This window comes from Hemicordylus capensis, chromosome 2 (genome assembly GCF_027244095.1).
Source record: "Hemicordylus capensis ecotype Gifberg chromosome 2, rHemCap1.1.pri, whole genome shotgun sequence".
In the NCBI taxonomy this organism is placed as follows: Eukaryota; Metazoa; Chordata; class Lepidosauria; order Squamata; family Cordylidae; genus Hemicordylus; species Hemicordylus capensis.
Genome location: NC_069658.1, coordinates 121,351,712 through 121,376,166, shown reverse-complemented (window position 1 = coordinate 121,376,166; position 24,455 = coordinate 121,351,712). Strand labels below are relative to the sequence as shown.

The 24,455-nt window shown below is 41.4% G+C and overlaps 1 protein-coding gene and 1 non-coding gene across 3 annotated transcripts in view; both read left to right on the top strand.

The window, feature by feature from the left end:
- The first annotated feature begins 5,802 nt into the window (after nt 1-5,802).
- HAUS6 (HAUS augmin like complex subunit 6) overlaps nt 5,803-24,455 on the top strand; it is a 32,429-nt gene continuing 13,776 nt past the window's right edge. Inside the window, exons 1-13 of one of the 2 annotated variants that reach the window (XM_053292027.1) lie at nt 5,803-6,291; nt 6,628-6,723; nt 8,699-8,777; nt 9,797-9,929; nt 11,733-11,880; nt 12,330-12,395; nt 12,700-12,754; nt 12,909-13,082; nt 14,926-15,119; nt 16,568-16,697; nt 18,574-18,676; nt 21,796-21,889; nt 22,897-22,960. In XM_053292027.1, the coding sequence (XP_053148002.1) occupies nt 6,152-6,291; nt 6,628-6,723; nt 8,699-8,777; nt 9,797-9,929; nt 11,733-11,880; nt 12,330-12,395; nt 12,700-12,754; nt 12,909-13,082; nt 14,926-15,119; nt 16,568-16,697; nt 18,574-18,676; nt 21,796-21,889; nt 22,897-22,960 (1,476 nt within the window). In that variant the 5' untranslated portion in view covers nt 5,803-6,151. The remainder of the gene's footprint in view (nt 6,292-6,627; nt 6,724-8,698; nt 8,778-9,796; nt 9,930-11,732; nt 11,881-12,329; nt 12,396-12,699; nt 12,755-12,908; nt 13,083-14,925; nt 15,120-16,567; nt 16,698-18,573; nt 18,677-21,795; nt 21,890-22,896; nt 22,961-24,455) is intronic. The other variant, XM_053292026.1, reaches the window with a different exon arrangement.
- On the top strand, nt 22,700-22,829 carry LOC128348412 (small Cajal body-specific RNA 8). Its single transcript, XR_008318135.1, has one exon. It is a non-coding gene; the product is annotated as a small Cajal body-specific RNA 8 (non-coding RNA).

The window sequence follows — 24,455 nt, the reverse complement described above, 5'->3', positions numbered from 1 at the left end:
TGCTCCTGAGCAATGAGGCACCTTTTAAAGCGATGGTTCTCTTATATTTAGCAGGAGGAGAGCAACTGTCCAACCGCAGCACAGCAATCCTCTAGTGGTTGTTGCTGGTGTCTACCTTGTGTTTATTTTAGATTGTGGGCCCTTTTCAGACAGGGAACCATTTTCTCATAACCTTGCTATGTAGACTGCTTAGAGATTATTAATTTTTTTTGGTTGAAAAGTGCTTTATAAATGTCAATAATAGTAGTCATAGTAGTAATAATAAATCCTTAAAGTTCTGGGAAATTCCTGACTAGTTGAGGTAGCAGAAACTGGAACTTGAGGTAGGGGTGTGTGTGTCTTGTTAATAAATAACGCAAACACAGTTGTAAGCACTTTATTGTAATTATTTAACATAAGAACTCCACTACAGAAAACTTCCCAGATTATTTTGGGGTTAGTTTGGATGATACTTTCCTACTATGCCCATGTGATTAAGATGTATACATGTGATTAAGATAGCAGCATGCCACCTGTTTCTTAATTAAAATTGCATGGGGGGCATCATTCATTTGAACCACCCCTCTAGACAAGCTCCAAGCACTACTTAAAAGTAGTGGACAAACCACCTTCCATACAATTAGGGACTGGTGTACTGGGGGAAGGCATAAATGTTCTGTCAGACTACTGTCACAACTGGCCCTTGGTATTCTCTGCTGTCTGCTTAACTTGGTCACACTTCCATTAAAAATATTTATCTGTTTGATCCTTGCAGGCTTTTTCTTAAAATAACCTTCTCATAGGAGAAACTACATTTCTTTCTGCTGCACATTGATTATATAAATATTTCAAATAAAACACTTTTCTCTATCCACTTTCACTACACCATACATGAAGCTATAAGTCTCAGTCATGTCCCTCACTTAGGTGCTTTTTGTCTAAAACACGTCAAATGTTGTATCCTTTCCTTGTAAGGAAGGTGCTTCAGCCACCTGATCAATTTTGCTCCCCTCTTCTGCTTCTTATGCAACTTCACAATATTTTTTTTTGAGCAGTGGCAATCAGAATGTTGTACACAGCATTTCAAATGTAATCACACTATAAGATGCTTCTGGATTCGCTCGTGAAGTTCTAGTTTTCTAATTGTAGTTGTGTTGTTTTTACTATAGAGAGCATTCAAAGCTGTGGTGTTCCAATAGCATTCTAAAGTGGTACAGTCCACCTCAGGATTCTACCATCTCAATCATCTGCATATGTGAAGAGTGCCGTCAAGTCAATTTTGACTCTTGGAGCCTACAGAACCTTTGGTTTCCTTTGGTAGTATACAGGAGGGGTTTACCTTTGCCTCCTCTGGCGCAGTATGAGATGATGCCTCTCAGCATCTTCCTATATTGCTGCTGCCCGATATAGTAGCAACGGGGATTCGAACCGGCACCTTCTGCTTGTTAGTCAAGCATTTCCCTGCTGCGCCACTTAAGGTGGTTGCTGCTTATGTAGACCTGATTAAAGTCTTGCTGAATGTTGCTGGACTGGTTTTGGTACAGTTAAGATTATATTTTATTTGAAACTAACCGACCCCGTACTGCGCATCTGTGCACTCCTTGGGGCCGGCTGTTTCCCCATCCCCTGGTCTCTCTTGCCGATCCTCTCCCCTCCAGCCCCACGCTCTCTTGCCCTCCCCCCTTCCATTCCTCCCTGGCCTCCAATGGGCATTTCCCTCCTGTCCTGGCCTCCAACGGGTGCCGGGGCTATGCCCCACCACCCATTTCCCTCCCACCCCAGGCTGCAACAGGTGTGGGGGCTTCACCCCTACTGCCCATTCCCCATTCACCTCTGCCGGCACTGCCCAGGCCAGTCCGTCCTGCTGCCTCCCGCCTCCTCCCAGCCCAGGCCGTGGCCAGACTAGGCCTGCTGTCGCCGCCGCCTCCTCACAGCGGCCAGCCAAGCAGCGGGGGGGGGCTTGCAAAATATCCACATGCATCCCCTCGCATCCCTACACAGTTCTCTACTCAGTCGCCCATAAGAAAATTAAATATATAGACTATAGAAACGAGAAGATTGTTACCTTAAACATAGGAAGCTGCCATATACTGAGTCAGACCATTGGTCTATCTAGCTCAGTATTGTCTTCACAGATTGGCAGCGGCTTCTCCAAGGTTGCAGGCAGGAATCTCTCTCAGCCCTATCTTGGAGAAGCCAGGGAGGGAACTTGAAACCTTCTGCTCTTCCCAGAGCGGCTTCATCCCCTGAGGGGAATATCTTGCAGTGCTCACACATCAAGTCTCCCATTCAGATGCAACCAGGGCAGACCCTGCTTAGCTATGGGGACAAGTCATGCTTGCTACCACAAGACCAGCTCTCCTCTCCTCTTCTGAAACCTTGTTGGTTTCAGAACACTCTTAAGGGTAATTCAGGAGATTAGCTATATTTCTCAAAACCCAATATTTTGCTTTATATTTTTGAAAAAAAGGTTAATGAATGAATGTGAGGAGTTGACACGTTCTTGCCAGCTGTGTTTTTGTTCCATCAAAGGAATCCGTCATTACTTTCATTAATGAGGCTACAGTATGTTTAAAGGCTATGATATTAGCATAAATCACATGCAGTCTTAATGCATGTGGAATGGATATCTGACAAAACACCAGAGCCTATTACTCTTATTATTAACAATAATGCTTATTACTGTTATGCAAGAGGTAATATATCTACGATCAAAGGAATCTGCATGTTTAATAACACTTAGTTTTATTTATTTAACCAATTTATATTATGCCCTTCAAATAAAAATTTCCAGAGCAGCTTGCAATCAAATACAAAACAACAACAAAACAATAAGATTTAATCTATTAAAAGCACTATATGAATGCTATAGGAATACAGGATTTAGGAATATGCTCCCTGCTGAAATAAGAGCGTCTTCTTCCTTGTTTTCAGGAATAGCCTCAAGACTTTCCTGTTCTCACAAGCTTTTAATTAGAATTAATTTGAATAATTTGGTTTTTTAATTGTGTTTTATCTATTTTAATGTCATTTTTAATATTAAAATTTGTACACCGCCTAGAGATGTACATATCAGGCAGTATAAAAATATGATGAAAGAATAATAAATAAATAAATACAGTGCTATACCTCCACCAATATTAACTTGTAAAGCAATATATCAATAGTAGGGTTGTTAACAGCATAAGTCAGGCAGAGTTATACTTTCAGTTATTATTTCAACGCTGGAAGCATGTGCATGATAATGGAATATAATAATACTGTACTACTGAACACTTTCCCCCCCGTTGGTGAAATAAAGACTATAGGCTTCAGATGAAGTTGCCTTGTCCTTCAGAGTAATGAGGAACCCTTCATTCACCCTTCAGAGGAACTTGCAAAAATGTGTATTATGATGGATGTGTGTCTAGGAGAAGATGGTCACTTAGGAGAGATAAGACAAAATTATTGACTTGGAAATATATTATTTGGACATTATGCAAAGGGTGGCTGGAAGAATAAAAGTATTTTATTTATACCCCACTCTTTAAGTAGTTCAGAGCAGGGAATATGGTGTTTGCCCCATATTACCCCCACAACAATCCTGAGAGATAGGTTAGGCTCTCTGTCTACTGTACTACACTGTCTATCCCGAATGGTAGGTGGGCAACTGCCATTATGGTGGGCCTAAGAACAAGCCAGCTGGTGATCAGTAGGGATGTGCAAACAGGTTCGACGTCGATGTCAAACCATCCCGTTCGGTCTGACCCCAGATCAAATATCCCCCAACTGTTTGCGGGGTGGTGGTGGTGGTGGTTCATGGACATTAAAAAAAAAAATTGTTTTGGAAAACTTACCCCCTTCAGGAGAGTTGTTGGAGGCAGCGGGGGCGGGTGTCCACAGAGGTTCCCCCTCCCCCCGCCGGCCTCCCTTCATGCCTATGCCAGCTTTTCCTTTCCCCTCCGCGCGGCAGCAATTTTGGAGGCCGCCGTACCTGCGCAATTGGCCTCTGCGTGGCCTGGCCTTTAAAAAAAATAATGTTCATGAACCCTGCCGGACTGGACTGGGGGGTGGGGTGCCAGACTGAAGTGGCCTGATCTGGTTCCGGTCCGGACTCAAACCGAACCAGCTGGTTCCGTGCACACCCCTAGTGATCAGGCTGTAAGAAAACGTCAGGTACAATTGGAAGAACCTGAGAGTTTTAATAAGAGATGGGGGAAACAGGCGGAGGCAGACCCATCTTCTACTATTTATATTTATACACCACTTTTGAACAGAAGTTCTCAAAGCAGTTTACATAGAAAACGTAAATAAACAAGATGGTTTCCTGTCCCCAAACGGCTCACAATCTAAAACGAAACATAAGGTAGACACCAGCAACAGCCACTGGAGGGATGCTGTGCAGTGGTTAGATAAGGCCAGTTGCAATCCCCCTACTAAATAGAAGAGAATCGCCACTTTAAAAGGTGCTTTGTGCTCAGTTAGCAGGGGATCTAGTGTAGAAAACAGGTGCTGGAAAGGGAAACTTGAACTACTCTGCCCGGCCCTCACCTTCTGTCTTTCCCATTGTTGAAAAGTCACATGCTCATCTAGGATCATATCAGTAAGGATACATTCATCTATTGAGGAGGTGACTCGAGTGCCATCTGGTGCTTGTGCTCATGATGGCAACCAACTAATATTTTCCAGCTGAACAGATGACAGTTTGTTGATCCACACGAGGCAACAGCTGGTACTCTCCCAAGGTCCAAAATAAGGGCTGATTCACAAGCGTGACCTTCCTCAATGGAGCCGTGGGTGAGAGTGCCAAGGACTGTTTCTGTCAAACCAGGACAACTTCATCAATACATTTTTAAAGTGCGGTGGAGCATCCATCATGTACTGTGACTGTGTGCTACATCATTCCAACATGGGCAAAAATGTTTAATTTATAATATGAAATGTTTCGAACATAAGTAGCCCTAGATGCAAAGCTGCCGGGAACTGGCCTAAAGCACAGATCAGCAACTTAGCACCTACACTGGCTCCACCGCGAAAGCAACACAAAGTAAGAGATGGAAGAAAGGTTTTCAAACAATGTATTTTTCAACAAGCTTAGTTGCTGGGAGCATAAACACAAAAAGTGATAACTCCAAAACTCATGCGAAACGCCATTAGAAACTTGTGCGGAAGCTTTTAAAAGCCCGAACTTTACCACGCCTGAAGATACCTGGTGTCTCCACAACCGCATTTTCCTTAAAGAAAAGAAAATCAAACACGGAGAGATTGGATGAAAACGCTGGATTATTCTGCACGGTTGTGGCACTGCCTGCGGCTGCGTTATTTCTACCCACCCCCGATATAACATACATGAGGCTACTCGGGCTCTAAGCGACGCTCTCTCCGCCACAGACCTCTCCTCCCGCAACATTTGCAATATGGGGGTGATGACAAACTGTACATGCATTTGCATTGCATCGTCAAGGCTTAATTTTTACAATTAAAAATCACGTTTTTCACGTGAAATAAAGACCCAAGGGAGACAGACCATGGATTTCTATCCTTGATGCTACTTTCTGTTTCAGGCTGTTAGTCAACTACAAGCACACTGTGAAAATCCTGGATTTATCCTCCATTGTTTTCTTTCAGTACATATATTATTTCTACCCCGGTGCAGAGCCCCCAAAATGGCGTCAAGAAAAACCCAAGATGTCCCGTCTACGAATCGCTGGGGTAAGTCACTCTGGCCTTTTTTCATCTCGGGACCACTGCCTCCGGAGCCCAGAGTTTTCCAGCGTATCCAGCCGCGCCGCGGTGAATGCTGGGACTGGAGCTGGGCTTCGCCCCGGCGACGTCTAGGGTCTGGAGTTGCGTCGTTTTTGATTGGCCGATGAACCCTGCTCTTTATTGTGACGCGATTCCCTTCCCGGCGATTTCTGTTTTGGCGGTTCCAGCAAAATGGCGGTGAAGCTGAGGGAGGTTTTCGTGGTCCTGGAGTGAACTGAAGCAGCGTTTGGACAGGCGTGGGCCGAAGTGGGGGGTAGCAGGAGCGGGGTTTATACGGCGGTGGCGAAGTCAGCCCGCTTGGAAAAGTGCCGTCTCCTCCTACTACTCAGGGGACACCCGGCAGCCGTTCACTTAACCCGCTGCTGGCCTAGATTCCGGCTGTTATTCAGCGGCCGTTTGCTTGGACTGGCCTGGCTGGCTTCCGGAGATGAGCGCTCAGCTTTCGCTACAGCCGCCGCCGCCTGCGTGGGAAAAAGAGCATTTGTGGCTCTGTCTCCTAGCGCTGGGCTTCGACCCTGCAGGAGCCGTTGCCGCTGGGAAAATCTCCACCCATCTCCGGCTGGGCGTGTGAGTGAAGGGACGGGGTGGGGTGGCGGGCCGCGCCTCTTCCTGGGCAGGGGCGCCGAGCGATGCTCAGTCGCCGGCGCAGCCGCATTTAGTGCATTATCCCTCCCTTTCGGTGGGAGGCTGGGACCTTTATTCAGGGATTCATTCTCTTATGGGAGTCTTCTGAGTGTTACTGTAAAATGGGTGCTTGGGTTTAAGGTGGAATTCAACAAGTGGGATCTCTCATACCTGTATCTCTTAATCATGCTTTGGGGCTGACCCCTGTGTAATATGCTGCTGTTGAAGGGGCCAGACTTAATTTAATTTCTTTAAATTTATTATCTCTCTCTTTTAAAGGAACATGTTTGATAAACCAAATAAAGATGCATTCCATATCATTGCACGCTTCTTGTTTTCAAAGCTGGACCAGTCACGTTGTAATGAAGTCTTCAGGTAAGCTTAATGTTTCTCTGACTTCATCAAGCAATGCTTCATTGCTTAAAAGGTCTCTTACAGACAGCTTCAAACGCATTTAGTGCATTATCTGTGAAACTCTCCTATGGGATTTTATAAAGCTACAACAGCTTGCCCCAAGACAAGACTTTCTGCAGTATATATTCTTCTATGCTAAATTACTTGTTTTCAAACTGGGTAGCTCTTCCAAGCTGTATACCATGTTTGAAAATGGTTAACTACCATAATCTTATAGAATCCCAAAGTTTTCATAACCATTCTCTTTTTGAAGATTCTGAATTATCTTCCGGTGTTACTCATAAGCAAACCTTGGCTCTTAAAACTATATAAAGTTGCTCCATAATCTCTTACTAAGCTATTTTGTATATATGTATTCTACTGGGAAATTATTTGATACTTATTCTGTGTGTTTGCTTAGGGATGATTCCTACAGCTTCCCTTGAATATTCATAACTATAGCAGTTGTGTTAACTTGTAGCCAGAAGAGCAAAAGGTGCTGTGACATCTTGGGTCTTAGTCATATGATCAATTCAGAGCATGCCCCTATTAACTTTGAGTATATATGGGATTTTCTTGTTAGTCCCAACTCAAAGGCAGTTGTGTGATATCCAGTCCACACATAATAGGGCCCCCTGGCCAGTCTTGCTTCAGAACAGCAAAATGGACAATCCTGCTATTTGGGTTTTTCCCCAAGAGGGTGGTGGTGAATGACTAGGGTGAAGGAAGAGTGAATAGTTGATAACTGTAAATTTCATCTCCAAATCCTCAACGGCCAGTTCTTCAGTGTTTTTCTTGAGATCTGAAACTTGTTGCTGTGCAGGCTTTGTGTGTGTGAGAGAGTCTAACAAGCAGTTTCTCCATACTTTTGTCTTGGTTTTGGATCCTATATGGGTCTGCTGCTCATCACTCTGTGCCTCCATGACCTTGTAACCCTAACCCCAGCACTCCTTACAGGCTGAGTGCTGGGGTTAGGGTTACAAGGTCATGGAGGCACAGAGTGATGAGCAGCAGACCTTGTACTCCCTGTGGATGTCAAGAACAGCATTTTCATAGCAATAATATATGAAAGTTTGAGTGCCTGGAAAAAGTAACTTCACGGAAACAGAGCCACTTGTTTGAGAGAAGGCAGTTGGATCCCACAAGAAAAATGTAACAACCATTTTCCTATCAACTTAACATTTGGAAAGACTCTTAGAGACTGAATGGCAGTCTGTAGAACTGATCTTGCTTTTTGTCCACAACTTGCCATTTGGGTTCCAGAAATAGTGTGGTGCTATCAAAACTAGGGATGTGCACGGAACCGGTGCCTGCCGGTCCGAAGGGGGACGGATAACGTTAAGGGCTGGGGAGGGTGCTCTTATCCCTCCCACCACATTTTCCGCCACATTTTCCCTGCCAGCATTGTGTATTCAAATGGCCCTGTGAGCTGGCAGTGTACCTCCCTGCTGCCCCCTTGCTTCCTCAGACTGGAAGTGACCGGAAGTTCCTGGTGCACATGCATACGTCATACCTGTGTGTGCGCGCACATGCACTGGGAACTTCCAGTCACTTCCGGTCTGAGGAAGCAATGGGGTGGTAGGGAGGTATGCTGCCGCCCCGCCAGACCATTTGAATACACAGCGTCAGCGGGGAAAACGCGACGGGAGGGGTAAGAGCACCCTTAAAGTTATCCTCCACCAACACCCCTTCGAACCGGCTCAAACGCCGGTCCATGGAACTGGTCTGGCACTCCTAGAATGGAGCACCAAACAGTTCAAAACCAGCCTTCAAACATCTGTGTAATTTTATCATGGGTGGGTCTCTTAAATTATTCAGCACTAAATGTGTAATAACTTGTTAGTGCAAATGTGTTCAGACATTACCAAGAACATTTTATATTGGGTTATATAAGAGAAATCTGATTCCTTGAACATCTATTGAAATTGGCCTCTTTCCCTTCCCTGGGAATGGAAAGATTCTGTTTTCCTCCAACAGACAAAAAGACAGATGCTGAATTCAGGAAGCAATGTTGTGAATGGCTAAGAAGAATTTCAGTAAGTGTTCTTAAAAATGAAAAGGGGATTGCAAAGATATATGGCAAGATTGAAACTGGTATAGGTGAGAATTTAAAAATACCATGGTGTATGGCTGTGTATGTGATATTCTAGGAAATTTTCCTTCAGACTCTGTGCTTTGACCCTCTAAATGTTAAGGGAGAGGATTCTCTTCGTATGCACTCCTCCATGTCTATATCTTTTCTTCTTTCCAAGCTTTGCATCAGCTAGGAAAGTAGCAAGTGATTCAAGATGTCAGCAGAAAAGTATTCAGAGGGCCAAAAAAAAAGTGAAGTACAGAAGAGACCTATGACCCTGTTTGTTTCTTTGCCTCCTCTGATTGCTGATGCTGTGTCAGTCCCCAAAGTAGCCATTCAGCAAAAGCTTTTGCCTCCCAGGGTCAGAAAACTGGTATCTCATTTATATATCCTTATTTGGTCTTTTAGAAATGGTATTGGATTCACTATAATACAATACTTCTACATAAGACTCGGTGCCAATGTGAGGACACATGGTTTTTTGTTCTTTAGGAAAAAGTGGCATACGTAAATATTCCAGAGTGTGTGTAAAATGTTCAAAACAAATGTAGGAACACTGCTCCAAATCAAGAGTAAAAGGCAACTAAAAAAATTGGTAGTGGAAAAACTCAGTCAGCAAAATAGATGAATTTGAGGGTACAGCTGATGACCTCATGCTGTCTCTGGAATCCAGTTCAATAGACTTTTGCTCTAGTGTTTATCCTTGCTATGGCATAAAAGTAATATGCATGGGCAGTGGAGGGGAGGGCATTGTGGCTACTGATAGGATGCTGCTTGACCAAGTGCAACCTCAGTGGCAAAGCCAGGTAGGCTTGTTTGCATAGCAAGTGAATTAAAACACTTGGCACTATCCTGTTTGCTGAGATTACATTAGCTGTAATCCTGCTAACAAAGCTCTAGCTGAAGTTTAGTGCAAAAGATTGAGCTTAGGCCACAGTTTGCTTTTGTTAAAATGTATTTTTAATCCTTTTAATTTCCTAGGATGAATGTGGAAACAACTTTCCTCCAGTTGTTGCATCATTATTCCTTTCCCCTGGTGGTCCAAAGTTCATTCATCTGATGTTTCACTTTGCGCAATATGTCATCATGCATCATGTTAAAGCAGATTCTTCAGGTAAGTAGAAAGTAGTTCTTGGAATGCTTTCTATTCCAAAGCACCATTCTCCCACATACACACATGGTATATGGAAGGTACATGTAAAATATATTGATTGAATTGTGGCAGAGACTGCACCTGCTCTATTCTGGAGATGTTTTGCTGTTCAGGAATTCTTCCCACACCAGTCTACCTGTTGTAGAGGATTCTAAGATGTTAGTTGGGAATCTGTTGGGATGCCAACATGGGATGCCATGTTGCCCTGAGCAAACTGAAAGTGTACCATAGAGCACATCCAACATTTTTCTTTATTGCACACTACTGAAGAAGATCTACAATGATGAACAACCAGTCTTCTGAGTAGTTTCCCCACCATTACTGTCACCTCATTGCAGAATAATTCCAATGAAGACCCACAGAATGCAGTTTGAAAACTACTGGTTTATTTAACTTTAATGTATTCTGTATATGATAAAATGTGTATGGAAACTCAGTGACTTTTGTAAAGTGATTATTTGATTGAGGGCTGACCCTCAAATGTTTGACAAGCATTTGAAATATTTTTGTAGCAGAGAGGGAGAAATCTGTAGAGTGCCAAGAAAGCATTGCTTTACTGTGTTACTTGTTTTGCTGCTTTTTAACTTGTGCTGTGTCAGTGTCTAGACAAACCCTGTGCTTATACACCAGAATTTTCTGTTGTATTAAGCAGAAGTGCAATTTTTGGTGATCTTTCCCCTCACTGGCAGTCACCTGTAGCTCACAAAACTCTGAGGGTCTCCCAAACCTTGAGGGAAGAGTATCGGGAGGCACAGAGGGAAGGTAGGATCAATGAGATTGATTTCCTCCTTGCAGAATAAAAACCTGGCTTGTCAATGCAGAGTGAGTCTGAATTTTAGTCACTTTATGTACATACAAACTAATTTTGGAGACTTAACTCTAACCACATCTTCTGTGGGAATGTTAACTTAGAATTGTCATCCTTGTAAGAAGTCATATTTGTGATTTAACTTGTAAAAATGGTACATACAGAAGAGGATTCAAAAAGATAGTAAAGGTTTTTGTATTAACTTGCTTTATAGATTGCCAAACTGTGGGTCAGGTCTCTTGTGGGGAGTGGAGAGGCAAAGCAGGACACCAGAGGGAGGAAGTGAGGGCAATAATCAGTGAGGGCAATAATAATTCAGTGAGGACAATAATCCTGACATGGGTAGAGCTTTCCTCCCACTAGCATGGCAGTGAAGGTTCGGTTGGTCTGAATGTATTTTAGCAGATAATTCACGTTGGATTCTTAGGGCTCATATCTTCTTTGCGTGTTCAATTATCCGAACCTCACTTGGGTAGAGCTGTTACTGTATTGTATTGTATTGTATTTATATTTATATTTTACACCACTCCAAACTTGCATCTTTGGGCAGTTCACAACATAAAACACAACATAACACATTAAAACAGTTTAAACAACAATTCTAGTTAAAAGCTTAGGTGAATAAATGTGTTTTTTAAGAGCTGTCAGAGATGCGGAGGCTCTTATTTCAGCAGGGAGTGCATTCCAAAGTCTTGGGACAGCAACAGAGAAGGGCCATCTCAGAGTGGCCACCTTTTAGAAGATATTATAGATCTATTTCTTCTTTCAGTTATGGAATCGTACCCCAGCCCATGGTGCCTGCATATAGTAGCAGACTACATGAACTATGTGCGAGGATCCCTATATGTTAATTTGTACAAAAAACTCTTGATGCTGGGGTTGAGGGTCATCGCGAGGAGGCACAAGTCCAAAAGGCTGAAGAAACACTGGACTAAAAACATATTCCTCCTGTATAGGCACTGGCATGCACTACCCAGAAGCAGTAAAATTGAGACCTCCAGATGTGAATATGGCAGCTGCAAAGTACCGTGTGGTACATAACAGATTTTTGAAGAATCTACAAAAGGAAGACTTAATAATTCAAGAACTTCAGAAAAAAGCGCAGTAAGTGGATTTTCTACAAGTGAATGTAATTTTTACATTCTATATTAATTGTCAAGGCTCTTCCTGTTGAATATTCGTATGTCTTATATTGGATAGAAATTTGCAAGTATAATCAATTGGGACAATCTGGATGACTCCAACCACTTTGCTTTTTCCTATATGCACAGAAGATACAAAAAATCATTTATTGTCCTGGAAAAGCATTTAAATTCATATATATTTCTTAGTAGCTTCAGAGCTGTCATCTTAAAGATACATGCTATTCGGTGTTCTGTTGCAGGGTGGGAAATCTGGTGGGTTTTTTGTCTTTAATATTTGGGGTTTTAGTCTTTACAAAGACTAAAACAGTTTTTTGCTTTCCCCAGCACCTATTCATTCTATAGAACTTGCAGTATTTTACATTGACACATTTTTTACTATAAAGTTATTGGGTTTTCTTGTATTCACAGGTTTTTCAGTAAACAAATAAGAGATTTAAGATATGAAAATGCAGATCTGGACAAATGCCTCCAAAAGTAAGTATTTTCTGTCAGGTTGCTTTATACTGCTAACCGTAGGACATTATATCCTGATTTCTTGTTTGTGCTTTTGCAGTGAGGCATTCCATTTTTAGAAGATATGACCAGGAGCAGGGAGAATAAAGCCTTGCATTTTAATGTGTGTTTTTGCTCTGGCATACCTAATCTCTTGAAGAAATGAGGTTAAGAAACCACTGGCAAAATAAGAGAATAAGCTCTACTTGCATATAGTTACTACTGCACTAATCATAATTTTTGTGAGAACATTTACAACTTGTATTCTATTTCTAACCTTGGATAGAATGAAAAAAAATGTTGATCAAAGGCAGAACAACACAGCAGAGGGAACTGAAAAGGTAAGAATCTTTGTGCAAGTATCTGTGCAAGCCACTTCCAACCAAAACCACACTCCTCTCAGCACTGAACTTGCTTACATTGTTTTACTTTCTCACTGTCTCCCCCCACCCCCCGCTTATCTCACCTCTCCTCCTTCCTTCCACTTCTACAAAGATTCGTTGTATATGGTCATTGATCATGGAAACATTGAAATTTCTTCAAAAAGAAAGAGAAGTTATCGATTCGGTTATTAAAGGTCATGTTGACCAGTATGCATTAGATGGCACAAGCATTGCTATCAGTGTTCCAAGACCTCTACTTGAACAAGTTGAAAAGGAAATGCACAAAGTAAGTTTCTTTGCTGCCTCTCTTCAAATGCTTCATCATTTGTAGAACTTTGTCCCATTTCATTGTTATCTGAAGTTTATTGCCAATGTACACCACCCAGAGCTTTTGGATGGGGCAGTTTATAAATGTTGATGATGATAATGATAGCTATTGTGATTAATAACTCAGTTAAGTCAAAACTTATCAAATATTTATCCATAACACATTTAAAATTGAAAATAAGGCTTTAGGTAAATGGCTTCCATTGTAAGAGTTCCTCTTATAAGTTTTTGCTCTATGCCCCTCATATGAGCTGACTTTGCTTGCAAATACCTTACAGTGTGGAGGCCTGGTTTGCATCATTCTCTCTTGACCCAAAAAGCAGGGGTGGAGGATAATCTTGTGAACTGCAACTCCATTTGTATGTTCACATGATGCATCCAAGCCATACAAGTTGTTTACCTCTATAGATGAGCTTGTGTGTCTATCATGCAAAGTTAGTGCTAGCCCCAGGGAGTGTATGAACAGGGCCTTCATTTTATGTAATGATCCTTTATGTAATGATCCTTTGAAACTCTTGGCGAGAACAGTGGAAAACCTGTGGTCAAACAAGGTTGTCTGCAAACCTTGTTGGCACTCTTTGAAGGATACTTCATAGGATAATACTTATTAAAGCACAGAAAAGTGGTAGCAACTACTCCTTTTATTCCTCTAAAATGGAGGCACTGAAGGGTGTTGCATTTTTTTAATATACTAGGATCCTTGTAATAGCTTGCTATTCTTACTAGAATAATTGCTTTGTGTTACACAGTAATGAACTAAACAAAGGCTCAGATTACTTGGATCCAGAGGTAGATATGTTAGGAAACCTCATCATTTGGTGACACAAAATATGGTTTTAAATTTGTCCCCTGACACAAAGGGACAAGGCACATGCTTTGCCTGGTTTCTAAAAGTCCTTTATTCAAAACATTTCAGCACTCCTCAAATATTTTTATTTATTTATTTTTACGTATATCCTGCTCTACCAAGGAGCCCAAAGGGTGTACATGATTATGTTCATCTCACAACAACCCTCTGAGGTAAGCTGGGCTGAGAGATGAGTGACTGGCCCAGAGTCAGTCTGGATCAATAGGTTTCATGGCTGAATGGGCATTTGAACTCAGCCCTTCCCAATTCTAGTTCAACGCTCTAGCAACTAGTCTTTGCGCTCTCCAACCCAGCCATGTATTTCTTATATAGGCACTAGGAAGAATAAGTATCAAAGAGCCACCAGGCTCCCCTACCTTCTTTAAAAATTAAAATTCTCAAGATTGAGAAAAGCATGTCCTTATGATACAAATCCATCAATACTCTGTGTCCTTGGATATGTCTAGTGAGGGCTTCTGAGAAACGTATGCTGATATATGAGGCCTCATTTGCAACTTTCTGCATTAATGAAGGTTGACTTGAATTAAGTCCTCTAAGTGTTGAACTTTGATCAGGAAGAAAAGAACTTATACTGGACACCCTGTGAAATCATCTACTATGAATTATAAAATTCTCTGTATAACTCTTGAGAGCTGGTGGTCTTTGTTGATTGCTAAAATGGAGAATTATTCCCTTTACAATTGAATCCAATAATTTTAAGCTGGTCTGTATGTTGGGTCACTTAGCTACATGCAAGTGACAATTCTCCTCCCTCTGCCCGCCTTTCTCAAGGGGCTTTAAAGTTAGTATAATGTAGAGTTTGGCTATGAGATCATAAATGGACTTAAGCTAACCACTGTCGCTCCCCAGTCCCCTTCCTTTATGATATGGGATAGAAACCTAGTTTCATTACTATGTGTACTAATCAGTTCTTCTTTGTATTCAACACTTGAAGATGCATTTAGGAAATGTATATGAAGCTGGAAAACTAAACATTTTAACAGTGATCCAGCTATTAAACACAGCCTTGGAAATGTTGATGTGTGAGTGTCGGCTTGTTGACAAGAATGCACTAAAACTGGATCTTCAGCATGTTAAAGGAAAGACCAAATTTCAGAATAAGACTGTATCTGAATTAAAGTTACTAAGGTGAGCCCAGATGTCTGACATACTTGTTCCATAGACACAGCCTTCTTTGAAATGTTATGTCTGTAAACTTCCTGAATGTCATCTCTTGTGTGGCATTCATAACCATTGTTCTGAGGCATAACCAGGGCACTCTGCCTGCTGATTTCATTAACTCTGAAGCTCTCTCTATTTAATTGCTTATTGATGGAAAGTATTTTGCTCTTCTGAAATTTACTGGCTAAAACTCCAGTAGACTGGTGTGCTGTGTTACCAGGTTTGCTCTAAAGTGTGGTAGTAACCACTCTTTGTGACTGTGCTTTGCTCTAATTGGCACAAAATGGCATACAGCTGTTGTAACTTATGGTAATGGGAAAGCTGATTGTGATATGGATACACTGGAACTTAGAGTAGGTTGAAGCAAAGGAACATAGACACATGCCTTGAAAACAAAGTTGTTTTTTTCCTGATGGTTATAAAGGGGGACAGGTTAAAAAATGGTGGTTAAAGATTTGTTCCCATTTATAGCTACCTGTCTTCTGGTCTGCTCCTTCTCCTTGTGTGCGTGAGTGAGGTGAATTGATAGTTGAATGTAAGCAAGAGAGTGAGGCCCTCATGTGGGAAGGCTCTTAAAGTGCAAAACAGCACTTGGTCATCCCCCTTAAACAAAGGAGTTTCTCAACAGGAGTTTTACTACAAATAGTAGGCTGAAAAGAAAGATGGGAGGGGGCACATCTCTCTCCAGTATGACTCACCAAAAACTTCTGACAAGGGAGGGAAAGTGTCCTAGGATGTTACCTTATCTTCAAAGGCTCCTTAAGGGGGAAGGAAGCCTGCATTCCACTACCTTTTGTGTGCTTCTAGATTGGTCTCCACGGACCCTTTGCACTTGCCTAGATGGAAGCAGTGGCATCTCCCAGTCCCATTACAGCCATGTTATGCTCTGAGGGCACCTAGAAACACCCTAATCAGAATAACCTGTAATCTCAGATATTCAGCAGGCTAAGACTTCACTTCCATGTAGACTAAAATGACCACGTTTCTGGTCTGGGAGTGCAGCAAGATGCACAGACTTGGTGAGCCTGGCAACGTGTGTCTCTGATATGCAAACTTGTTTGCTTTGGAGCTGTTTTGAGTACCTTATAGCTTCAGATGTTAGTGCAACATGCAAGTTGTGGTGTTGCCTTTTTATTGCTTGCTATACTATATATAATAGAAGCAAAAAAGTATTGCTTTTTTCTTGCTCTTTATAGTATAGCAAAAAATAAAGACACCAAGTTGCGGTGTTAGTTTTTTTACTTCTTGTTATACTATAAACTCAAGGAATTGTAGGGTATAAAGAGAAGCCCTTTTTATAACGTGTATAAAACAAATGACATTTTATTGGTTACTTCAAATTTATTCCTTTGTGAAATCTGCTTCAATAAAACTCTTGATGGCAACCAATAAGAACCTTCATATTCTTGTTACAGGGAGAAACTAAGACATGAGGATTCTGCATCAATCAACCAATCAATTGCTGAAAAACAAAGAGAATGGGATTTGAAATGGGAAAACTGTCTTGGCCAATCACCTTTTCATTTAATTAAATATCCAAACCCTGTAAGTATTTATCTATTTGGAGTGGAAGAATATGAATGGAAATCATCTTGTCTTGAGAGAGAAGAAATGTGTGTGAATTAGCTTTCAAATTAGTTTCAATTAATTGGCCTATTAAAACCTCCAACAGGAAAGCCAGTTCTAGTTGTGCTAATTGTTTTTAGCTTAACAGACACCATTCTGAAGTCCTGGTTGAGACACTAGTAAGTGTCTAAGTGCTGAGACAATTTTTATCATGTAATGTTGAATGTATTAGAATCTTTTTATACAGTCAGTCTTGTGGGTCCTTAATTGTATATGCCAGGGATTCTCAGCCTCTTCTGTCTCAAACTTTCGGCTCAGGTACCAGTGAGAAAGACTGTATGTATACACATGTGTGCACTCTCTCTACTGTTAGTTTTGAGAAACACTGCTTTAGCCACTGACTTACATCCAGACCAAACTACTCATGAGTAAACCCGTTGAAATTAATAAGAGCAGTCAAGAAGACTGTTCATTATTTATTTGATGTTGATGTAAGTCAGTGACTGGAGTACTAATTTCAATTTGTGTACTCAGTGCTAATTGTATGAAGTAGTAGCATATGAAAAGAGAAGGGAAGAGATACAGTAAGGGAAATAAGTATTTGATCCCCTGCTGATTTTGTCCGTTTGCCCTCTGACACAGAAATGACCAGGCTATAATTGGAATGGTAGGTTTATTGTAGCTGTGAGAGACAGAATAACAACAAACAAACCCTCAAAAGCCCAGTGCCCAAAAGTCAGCGATGGATTTGCATTGTAGTGAGGGAAATAAGTATTCGATCCCCTATCAACCAGCAAGATTTCAGGCTCCCAGGTGTCTTTTCACTATATGCAGGTTACGAGCTGAGATGAGGAACACCCTCTGTAAGGGAGTGCTCCTAATCCCAGCTTGTTACAGTACCTGTATAAAAGACACCTATCCATAGAAGCAAGCAATCACTCAGCTTCCAAACTCACCACCATGCCCAAGACCAAAGAGCTGTCGAAGAATGTCAGGGACAAGGTTGTAGACCTGCACAAGGCTGGACTGGGCTACAAGACTATCGCCAAGCAGCTTGGTGAGAAGGTGACTACAGTTGGCACGATAACTCGCAAATGGAAGAAACACAAAATAACTGTCAATCTCCCTCGGTCTGGGGCTCCATGCAAGATCTCACCTCGTGGAGTTGCAATGATCATGAGAACGGTGACAAAGCAGCCCAGAACTACACGGGGGGAACTTGTCAATGATCTAAGGGCAGCTGGAACCATAGTCACCAAGAAAACAATTGGTAACACACTACACCGTGAAGGACTGAAATCTTGCAGTGCCTGCTCGGTTACAACAACAACTCGGTTACAACAACAATGAATGCACCACTGAAAGGTCGAGTTGAAGACAGATCACCCTGGAGAGAATCTATCTATGTGGTCACTAAGAGTCAACACTGACTTGACGGCACTACTTCAATCAGTCAAGTATGTGAAGCCTATCAGTCAGGCAGAGGGGAGGGCTGTGCTGAGCTTCAGCATGTAGCCAGCCAATCATGAGCGGATGAGCAGGGTCTTCACCCTCCTTTTTGCCTTGCTTCTGCAGCGGACAATCACTGAGAATGCATTGGCTTCAAGCTGGCAATCCTTAGATGGGGAACAAATAGTGCAGCTGGAAGGGTTCAGAGTACCCCCTGTTGGGGAACCCCTTGTATACATTATTTCTCAATGATCTGGTGTCTTGTGTAATAAAACTTAGTCTGGTTTGTTTAAAACCTTATATTTTATAAACCTTTCTATTTATGTTCTCTGAAAACAGGTTTTATTTACATTATTACTTAAAGCTAAAGTTTTTACAGCGTATGACCTTATTTATTTGTTTAAAGGTACTTGACCTACTGCCTGCTATGTCTCCTCTTTCTTTTACTCCTGCTACTGAGGAAGCTTATAAAAGTAGTGTCTTCTACCAGTATCCTGCATCAATTCCAGGTAATCCTTAGGAACAGCTTCTTCAGAATGACTTTATTCTTAATACCTTTACTCTGTGAGTGCTAGAAGAGGCCACCAACTCCTCTAGCTTTTTATGAGGAGTTGGGACTATGCCATCTCATGTTGACTACCACTTTGAAGAACTAATACATTTTGTAACATTCTGGTGGATGACATGCTAATTTAAAAATGGAAGCTGTGTAAACATAGGCTTTTTAGGAGCTAACTGCATCCTGCTAGGATCTAGGGCCTATGTATACACCCCTACAAAGCTGTGTTAAGAGCACGTACACAGACATTAAGAGAACGTCATCTTCACTGTGAGCCCCACCACACACAATCCAGTGAGGTTTGTCTGCAATTGACACCAGCTCATCTGGTGGCTACACGGGGATGGGCTGCCTTGGTTTTCGCCCTCTGGAATGCACTCCCTGTATAAGAGCCTCCCTATCTGACAACTTTAAAAAACTTGCTAAAAACACATTTATTCACCCAAACTAGACTTGTGGTTTTAATTTATTTTAAGGTTTTAATCTGTTATAACTCGTTTTATGTTGCTGTAAACTGACCAGAGGTGTTAATTTGGAGTGCTGTACAAATATAGTTAAATGTGTAAAATGTCAAAACGCTTAAATTATTAAATGAAATGTTCAGGCACTGGGAGCCAGGCTTGATTTAAAATCTTAAGTATACATTTAAGAAAACAAGATTGAAAAAATACACTGGTTGACATCCAAACTAAAGTTGTGTTCACAGCAGGGGAGGAACAATTTTCACTGTTCCCTTTTTTTCCTTTTGCAGCCCTCGGGGACATATTTTGGCCGGGGGGGGCCACATTGGCTGCAGAAGGAAGGGGATCAGTGAAAATTGTCCTTCCCTGGTGTGCGCATGCACAACATTAGTCTATATGCCTGTCACTAATTGTATCTTTAAAATATGTTAATAAGCAAATATGGACTTAAGGCCTACACTTACCTAATAAAACTTAATGATGACCGTCTATCAAACATAATGAGTCAAAGCCTGTTCTTGTATGTGAAAGAACCATAGGGAGAAAGCTGACTTCTGAAATCAAATATTACATTATGGCCTATTGTATTATTTGTAATTATAATTGTATGCTTCTTACTGGATGTAGGGATTAGCATGACATCGGACAACAGGATCCAAGAGATACCATCCTGAATCTTGTCAGGATAACCTATTGCACTAATGTGGATGATCTTGTACTCCTCTTTTTATATCCGTTGCTCTGCCCACCTTAGCTCTTGAGTATGTTCAGATCCTAAATTAGAAATGGCACAGATGTAAATAATCATACAGAATGGACACTTGCTTTCCATCTTGTCTAGAAACAGTTTTGCCAAAATTACAAGCCCTAATAGAAGGTTGTAGATGCATACACCCCAGTTCTGTGCCAGTATACTTGGAGGTCGGTTCCACTTTGTTCAATAGGACTCCCTCATGAGTGTGTATTGGATTTCACCCTTGGCCTTCCAATAAGTGATCTGGTTTAGTATCCTTATCTATGTATAGAGCACTAAACAAATATTTTTCTATGGTCCCTAATAGGATATAATTCTGAGGTGCAAAGACATGTAGGTTAAAACATGTCAAAGTCTTGATTTTTGTCTCTAGATGTTGTAAACCAATAAGTAGTTGTTATACCAATTAGTTTGTATACTTGTTGAGGAAATACAGTATATGCATTTCAAAATGAGCAACTTGATTTTAAATCAATTTCTGTTTCTTGGTAACTTTAAATAGTTTAAACCTCCTTGGCTTACATTATTCCACACTACTGGGAACAAAGGCTCCAGTCCTAAAAATAGGGAGGATGGTTAGAATTCTCAGGAAGCTAATGTCAGCGATGTAGAAAGAGATTGGGGGGGGGGGGGAGCATAGGCAAAGATTTTTAAATCTTTCAAATAAAGGCCATTGAATATTAATGTCTTCATTGGACATCTAATTTTGTACAAACTCCGTCTGTGCTTTGGTTTTTCTGTTGGAATTTTGGAAATATTTCTAGATTTGAAAAGTTGTGGTCACTTAAATGTCAGTGTTTGTGACGTTTGCTGACTTATGAATATAGAGTCTGTATATAGAATATACAGTGATGTTTGCTGACTTATGAATATAGAGGTCTGTAGTCATGTTCCCAACATTCTACATGTGCCATCCGGGAGTATATGAATATCTTATCCTATAAAGATAAAAATTTGGAAGGAGCTGTTGGCTGTGTTTGTGGTGTTGGTGTAGAGCAGGGGTGGGGAACCTTGGCCCTCCAGCTGTTTTTGAACTACAACTCCCACCATCCTCAGCCACAATGATTATGGCTGGGGATGGTGGGAGTTGTAGTACAAAAACAGCTGGAGGGCCAAGGTTCCCCACCCCTGGTGTAAAGCAAGAAGTTTGCAATTTCCTTTGATAACTTTTAGATATAGCCAACATATTGTAGTGATGCAAATATGAAGCTTGTTTGAAATTTTGTCTCTGACAGTGTGAAAGCAATTTGAGTTCCATAATTTTGACAGCTCATTCACCCAGCACCCTACTTGTCATCTAGATTTGCGTTGTGGCTATTTAAATAAGACTTGGGTGTTTGAACCCAGGGAGATGCAAAGCATTGCAGTTACTTTGTGAATATAAACATGGGTGTCTACAAATGGACACTATTTACAAGGGCTCTGATTTGTATCTGTTCATCTCTTTCTCCTGAACTGCTTCATCAGGCAGGGCAGCAGAAGTACCATGGAAAGCAAGAGCCTGTGTTTTGCCTGATAGTAACATAGCTCTCCAACCCCTAGTGCACCATCTTTCTGGAAACAGCAATAAGGGAACGGCTTTCTCAATGCAGAGATAAATGACTCTTGTGCCAGCTCCAGCCAGTATATTGTAGATCCCAAGCTGGACCATGCTGCAGATTTTAAACATATCTACCAAATGGTGGATGTATTGCTAGTTTTTGTGTAATGCTTGAAGCTTTATCACTTCAGTTTAAATCACACCAGTGATATTCTCTACTAAACATAGCTATTTATACTTTATCTGGAAGTTGTGATGGTGCTTAAATAATCAGCAGGCTAAATATGTACTCTCTTCCTTTAAACATTTTTCAGACTCCACCAAAAAGAATTTTCAGACAAATGGATTGGATAGAAGTGATAAAGCATTGGGAACTCAGGGTCGCTCCACTGTGGTAACTTCAGAGAGGTATGACTTTAATATGCCCTGGTTTAGAAAGCTGCTGTTTATAAAACATGGTTTAGCTGTGACACATGGTGGAGCAGACATTAGACAACAGTAAGATGTGGCTGCACATTAAGGTCCTGCATTTGGACTTTCATGTGACCAACTAATAAAAATGTAGTTGGGAAGAGTACTTAATTTCTGATTTAAATCTAGAATGGCACTCCAAATTCTTGAGCTCGGCCTGGAAAGTAATTTGGTGGTGGCTGGTTGCCAATTTCACTTGAACCAGAAGGCGATCCAGGACCAAGAGGAGGAGCAACAGCAGAGATCAGTACTTGTACAGTAGAAAGCTGAACCCGATATTGGGGTCCCCCCCACTTTTGCTCCTCTTAAATCTGGGAAGCATCACTGGAGACTTCTATTCCATCACTTGGTTGGCCTGTGCATGTTGCTCTTTGAACTTCTTATGGCTGAACTCTTTCAAGCTTCATGTGTAACTGACTGTGGAGAAGGGCACTGAGCCAGCTACATCTATAGCTCATCATTTTTGCCTCTTGTAGTCCTCAAAAGTTGAGAGCAGTTACTTGTAATCTCAAATGACTATTAGTTGAGTTTAGTGTGTGAGGGGGCGTTTAATGATGGAAATAATTTATTGTCTGAATTGGAAATGTAGTGATGCTGATCAGACTAGCTTTTAGTTCATAGGTATGTGGTGACTTGCAGTCAGTTATCTACAGCAACTTTATATTGACTATTTTAAAATTATGAAGTATATTGACACACTCCTCTGTGTGTGTTTGGGGAGCTGTAAGGAGCTTCACCTTCATCACCTGGGAGACTGATACTCAAATAGAGAAAAGTTGTCTCTAGTTGTCACAAGCTCTCCCTATAATAAAACTGCCTTTTGATGACCGGGACGAATTGAGGGAAATCGTAACGGACAGATACGGGGCATACAACTTACAGTGACCGAACAAAAAAAATGTATGACTTCCTCTGTACCTAGTAATGTTTACTACTTTTTCTAGGACTGACACAGCTTCTCATCCTACTACAGAATCTGCAAACGCAATCCAGATACCTTTTGAAAAGGTAACTCAGTTGCTTACCAATATTTTTATTCTTGAAAAAAACTGATGCATTTATAGAAAGTAATGGAATAAGGGAGAAACCAGTAATATTACCATCACTGAGCCCTCTTCTCTTACTTTGCTTCTAAGTGAATTTGATTGAGAGAGGCGTTGGTGGCAATGGAGGCACAAGAACTGCTACTTCTTTTATCTCTAAGCATGCATGGTTTTTCATACAAGCAATGCTCTGTGAGTATTGTCCTCTCCCTCACGGGGAGCAAATGGCACATCTGTGCTACATATCTACAGGGCTCTGGTTTCTTCTAGACAAGATTATGACTTCATATAATATTGCAAAGCCATCTAGTTTGAATCTGAACCCTATCTATCATCTGGTTCTAAGATTGTACATGGTGCTCATCTCCTATGTATAGCCTCCATGCAGAAGCATTTGAACCACCACTGAACATATATTACATGCAGTTTTCTCTGCAGTATGCTCCCAGACTAGAAATACTGACCAGTTATCTGACAGTTTCATTTGGTACCATGGAATACCCCAGTGGGAGAACTTGCTTGTTCAAAGTTCTTTGTTCTGCATTTTGTTCTAGTTATTGCCAGAGAGATTAAACTTAACCTCGAATAACACTGCTTTAGGAACAGTACCTCTGTTACTCTGGACCAGGAGGCCTCTTGGGACTTTGCAATTTGCTTACCCAAATTTAGTGGGCTGTGACAGTGCCTGAACAGTACCAGCAATTCTCTCATGAGCAAGGTTCATTTCATAGCAGTTATGCAGATGACTCGAAGTCCCTAGGCTACATGAGAACAGCATATGTCCATAGGGTCCAAACTGTAGAAAGCTCCCAACTGAACCATTGTGTGTTATTACACAACATCTTGTAGTCTAATTCAGTGTTTCTCAACCGCTAGTCCGTGAGACATTGGGTACCGGTCCGTGAGGCATCACTAATAAAAATAACCCCGCCAAAACCAGTTTTGGGCTGGCTGGGCCACCAGAAGCTCTCTGGAGCTCATTTCCAGGCAGCCCTTGCTGCTGGATAATGTGCATTTCACTTCCTCAAAATGAACATTATCCAGTAGCAAGGGCTGCTTGGAAATAAGCTCCGGAGGACTGCCCAGAATTGTCTTTAGGGGGGGTGCCTGCGGGTGGGGGTGGAGGTGAGGGGGGCAACTCCCTTACTAACTGCTGTTCCAAGAAACTGCACATGACTAATGTACCGGTCCATGACTCCAAAAACCAGTTGAGAAACACTGGTCTAATTGACCCTGAACTATATTAAATTTCTGGACTGGGAACATGTTTTTATATATTGGCAGGTTTTTATATATTGGCAGCCATTACAGGGGAAGAGTCTAATTTTGAGGTGTCCAGCAACTCTTCTTATGCAGCTTACCACCTGTTCTCTTGACCCTTGTCAGAAATGGCTTATCTGCAATATCTGCATCTGGATGTCCTCCATACTGCATTACTTCTGAGGCAATACATAATCGTA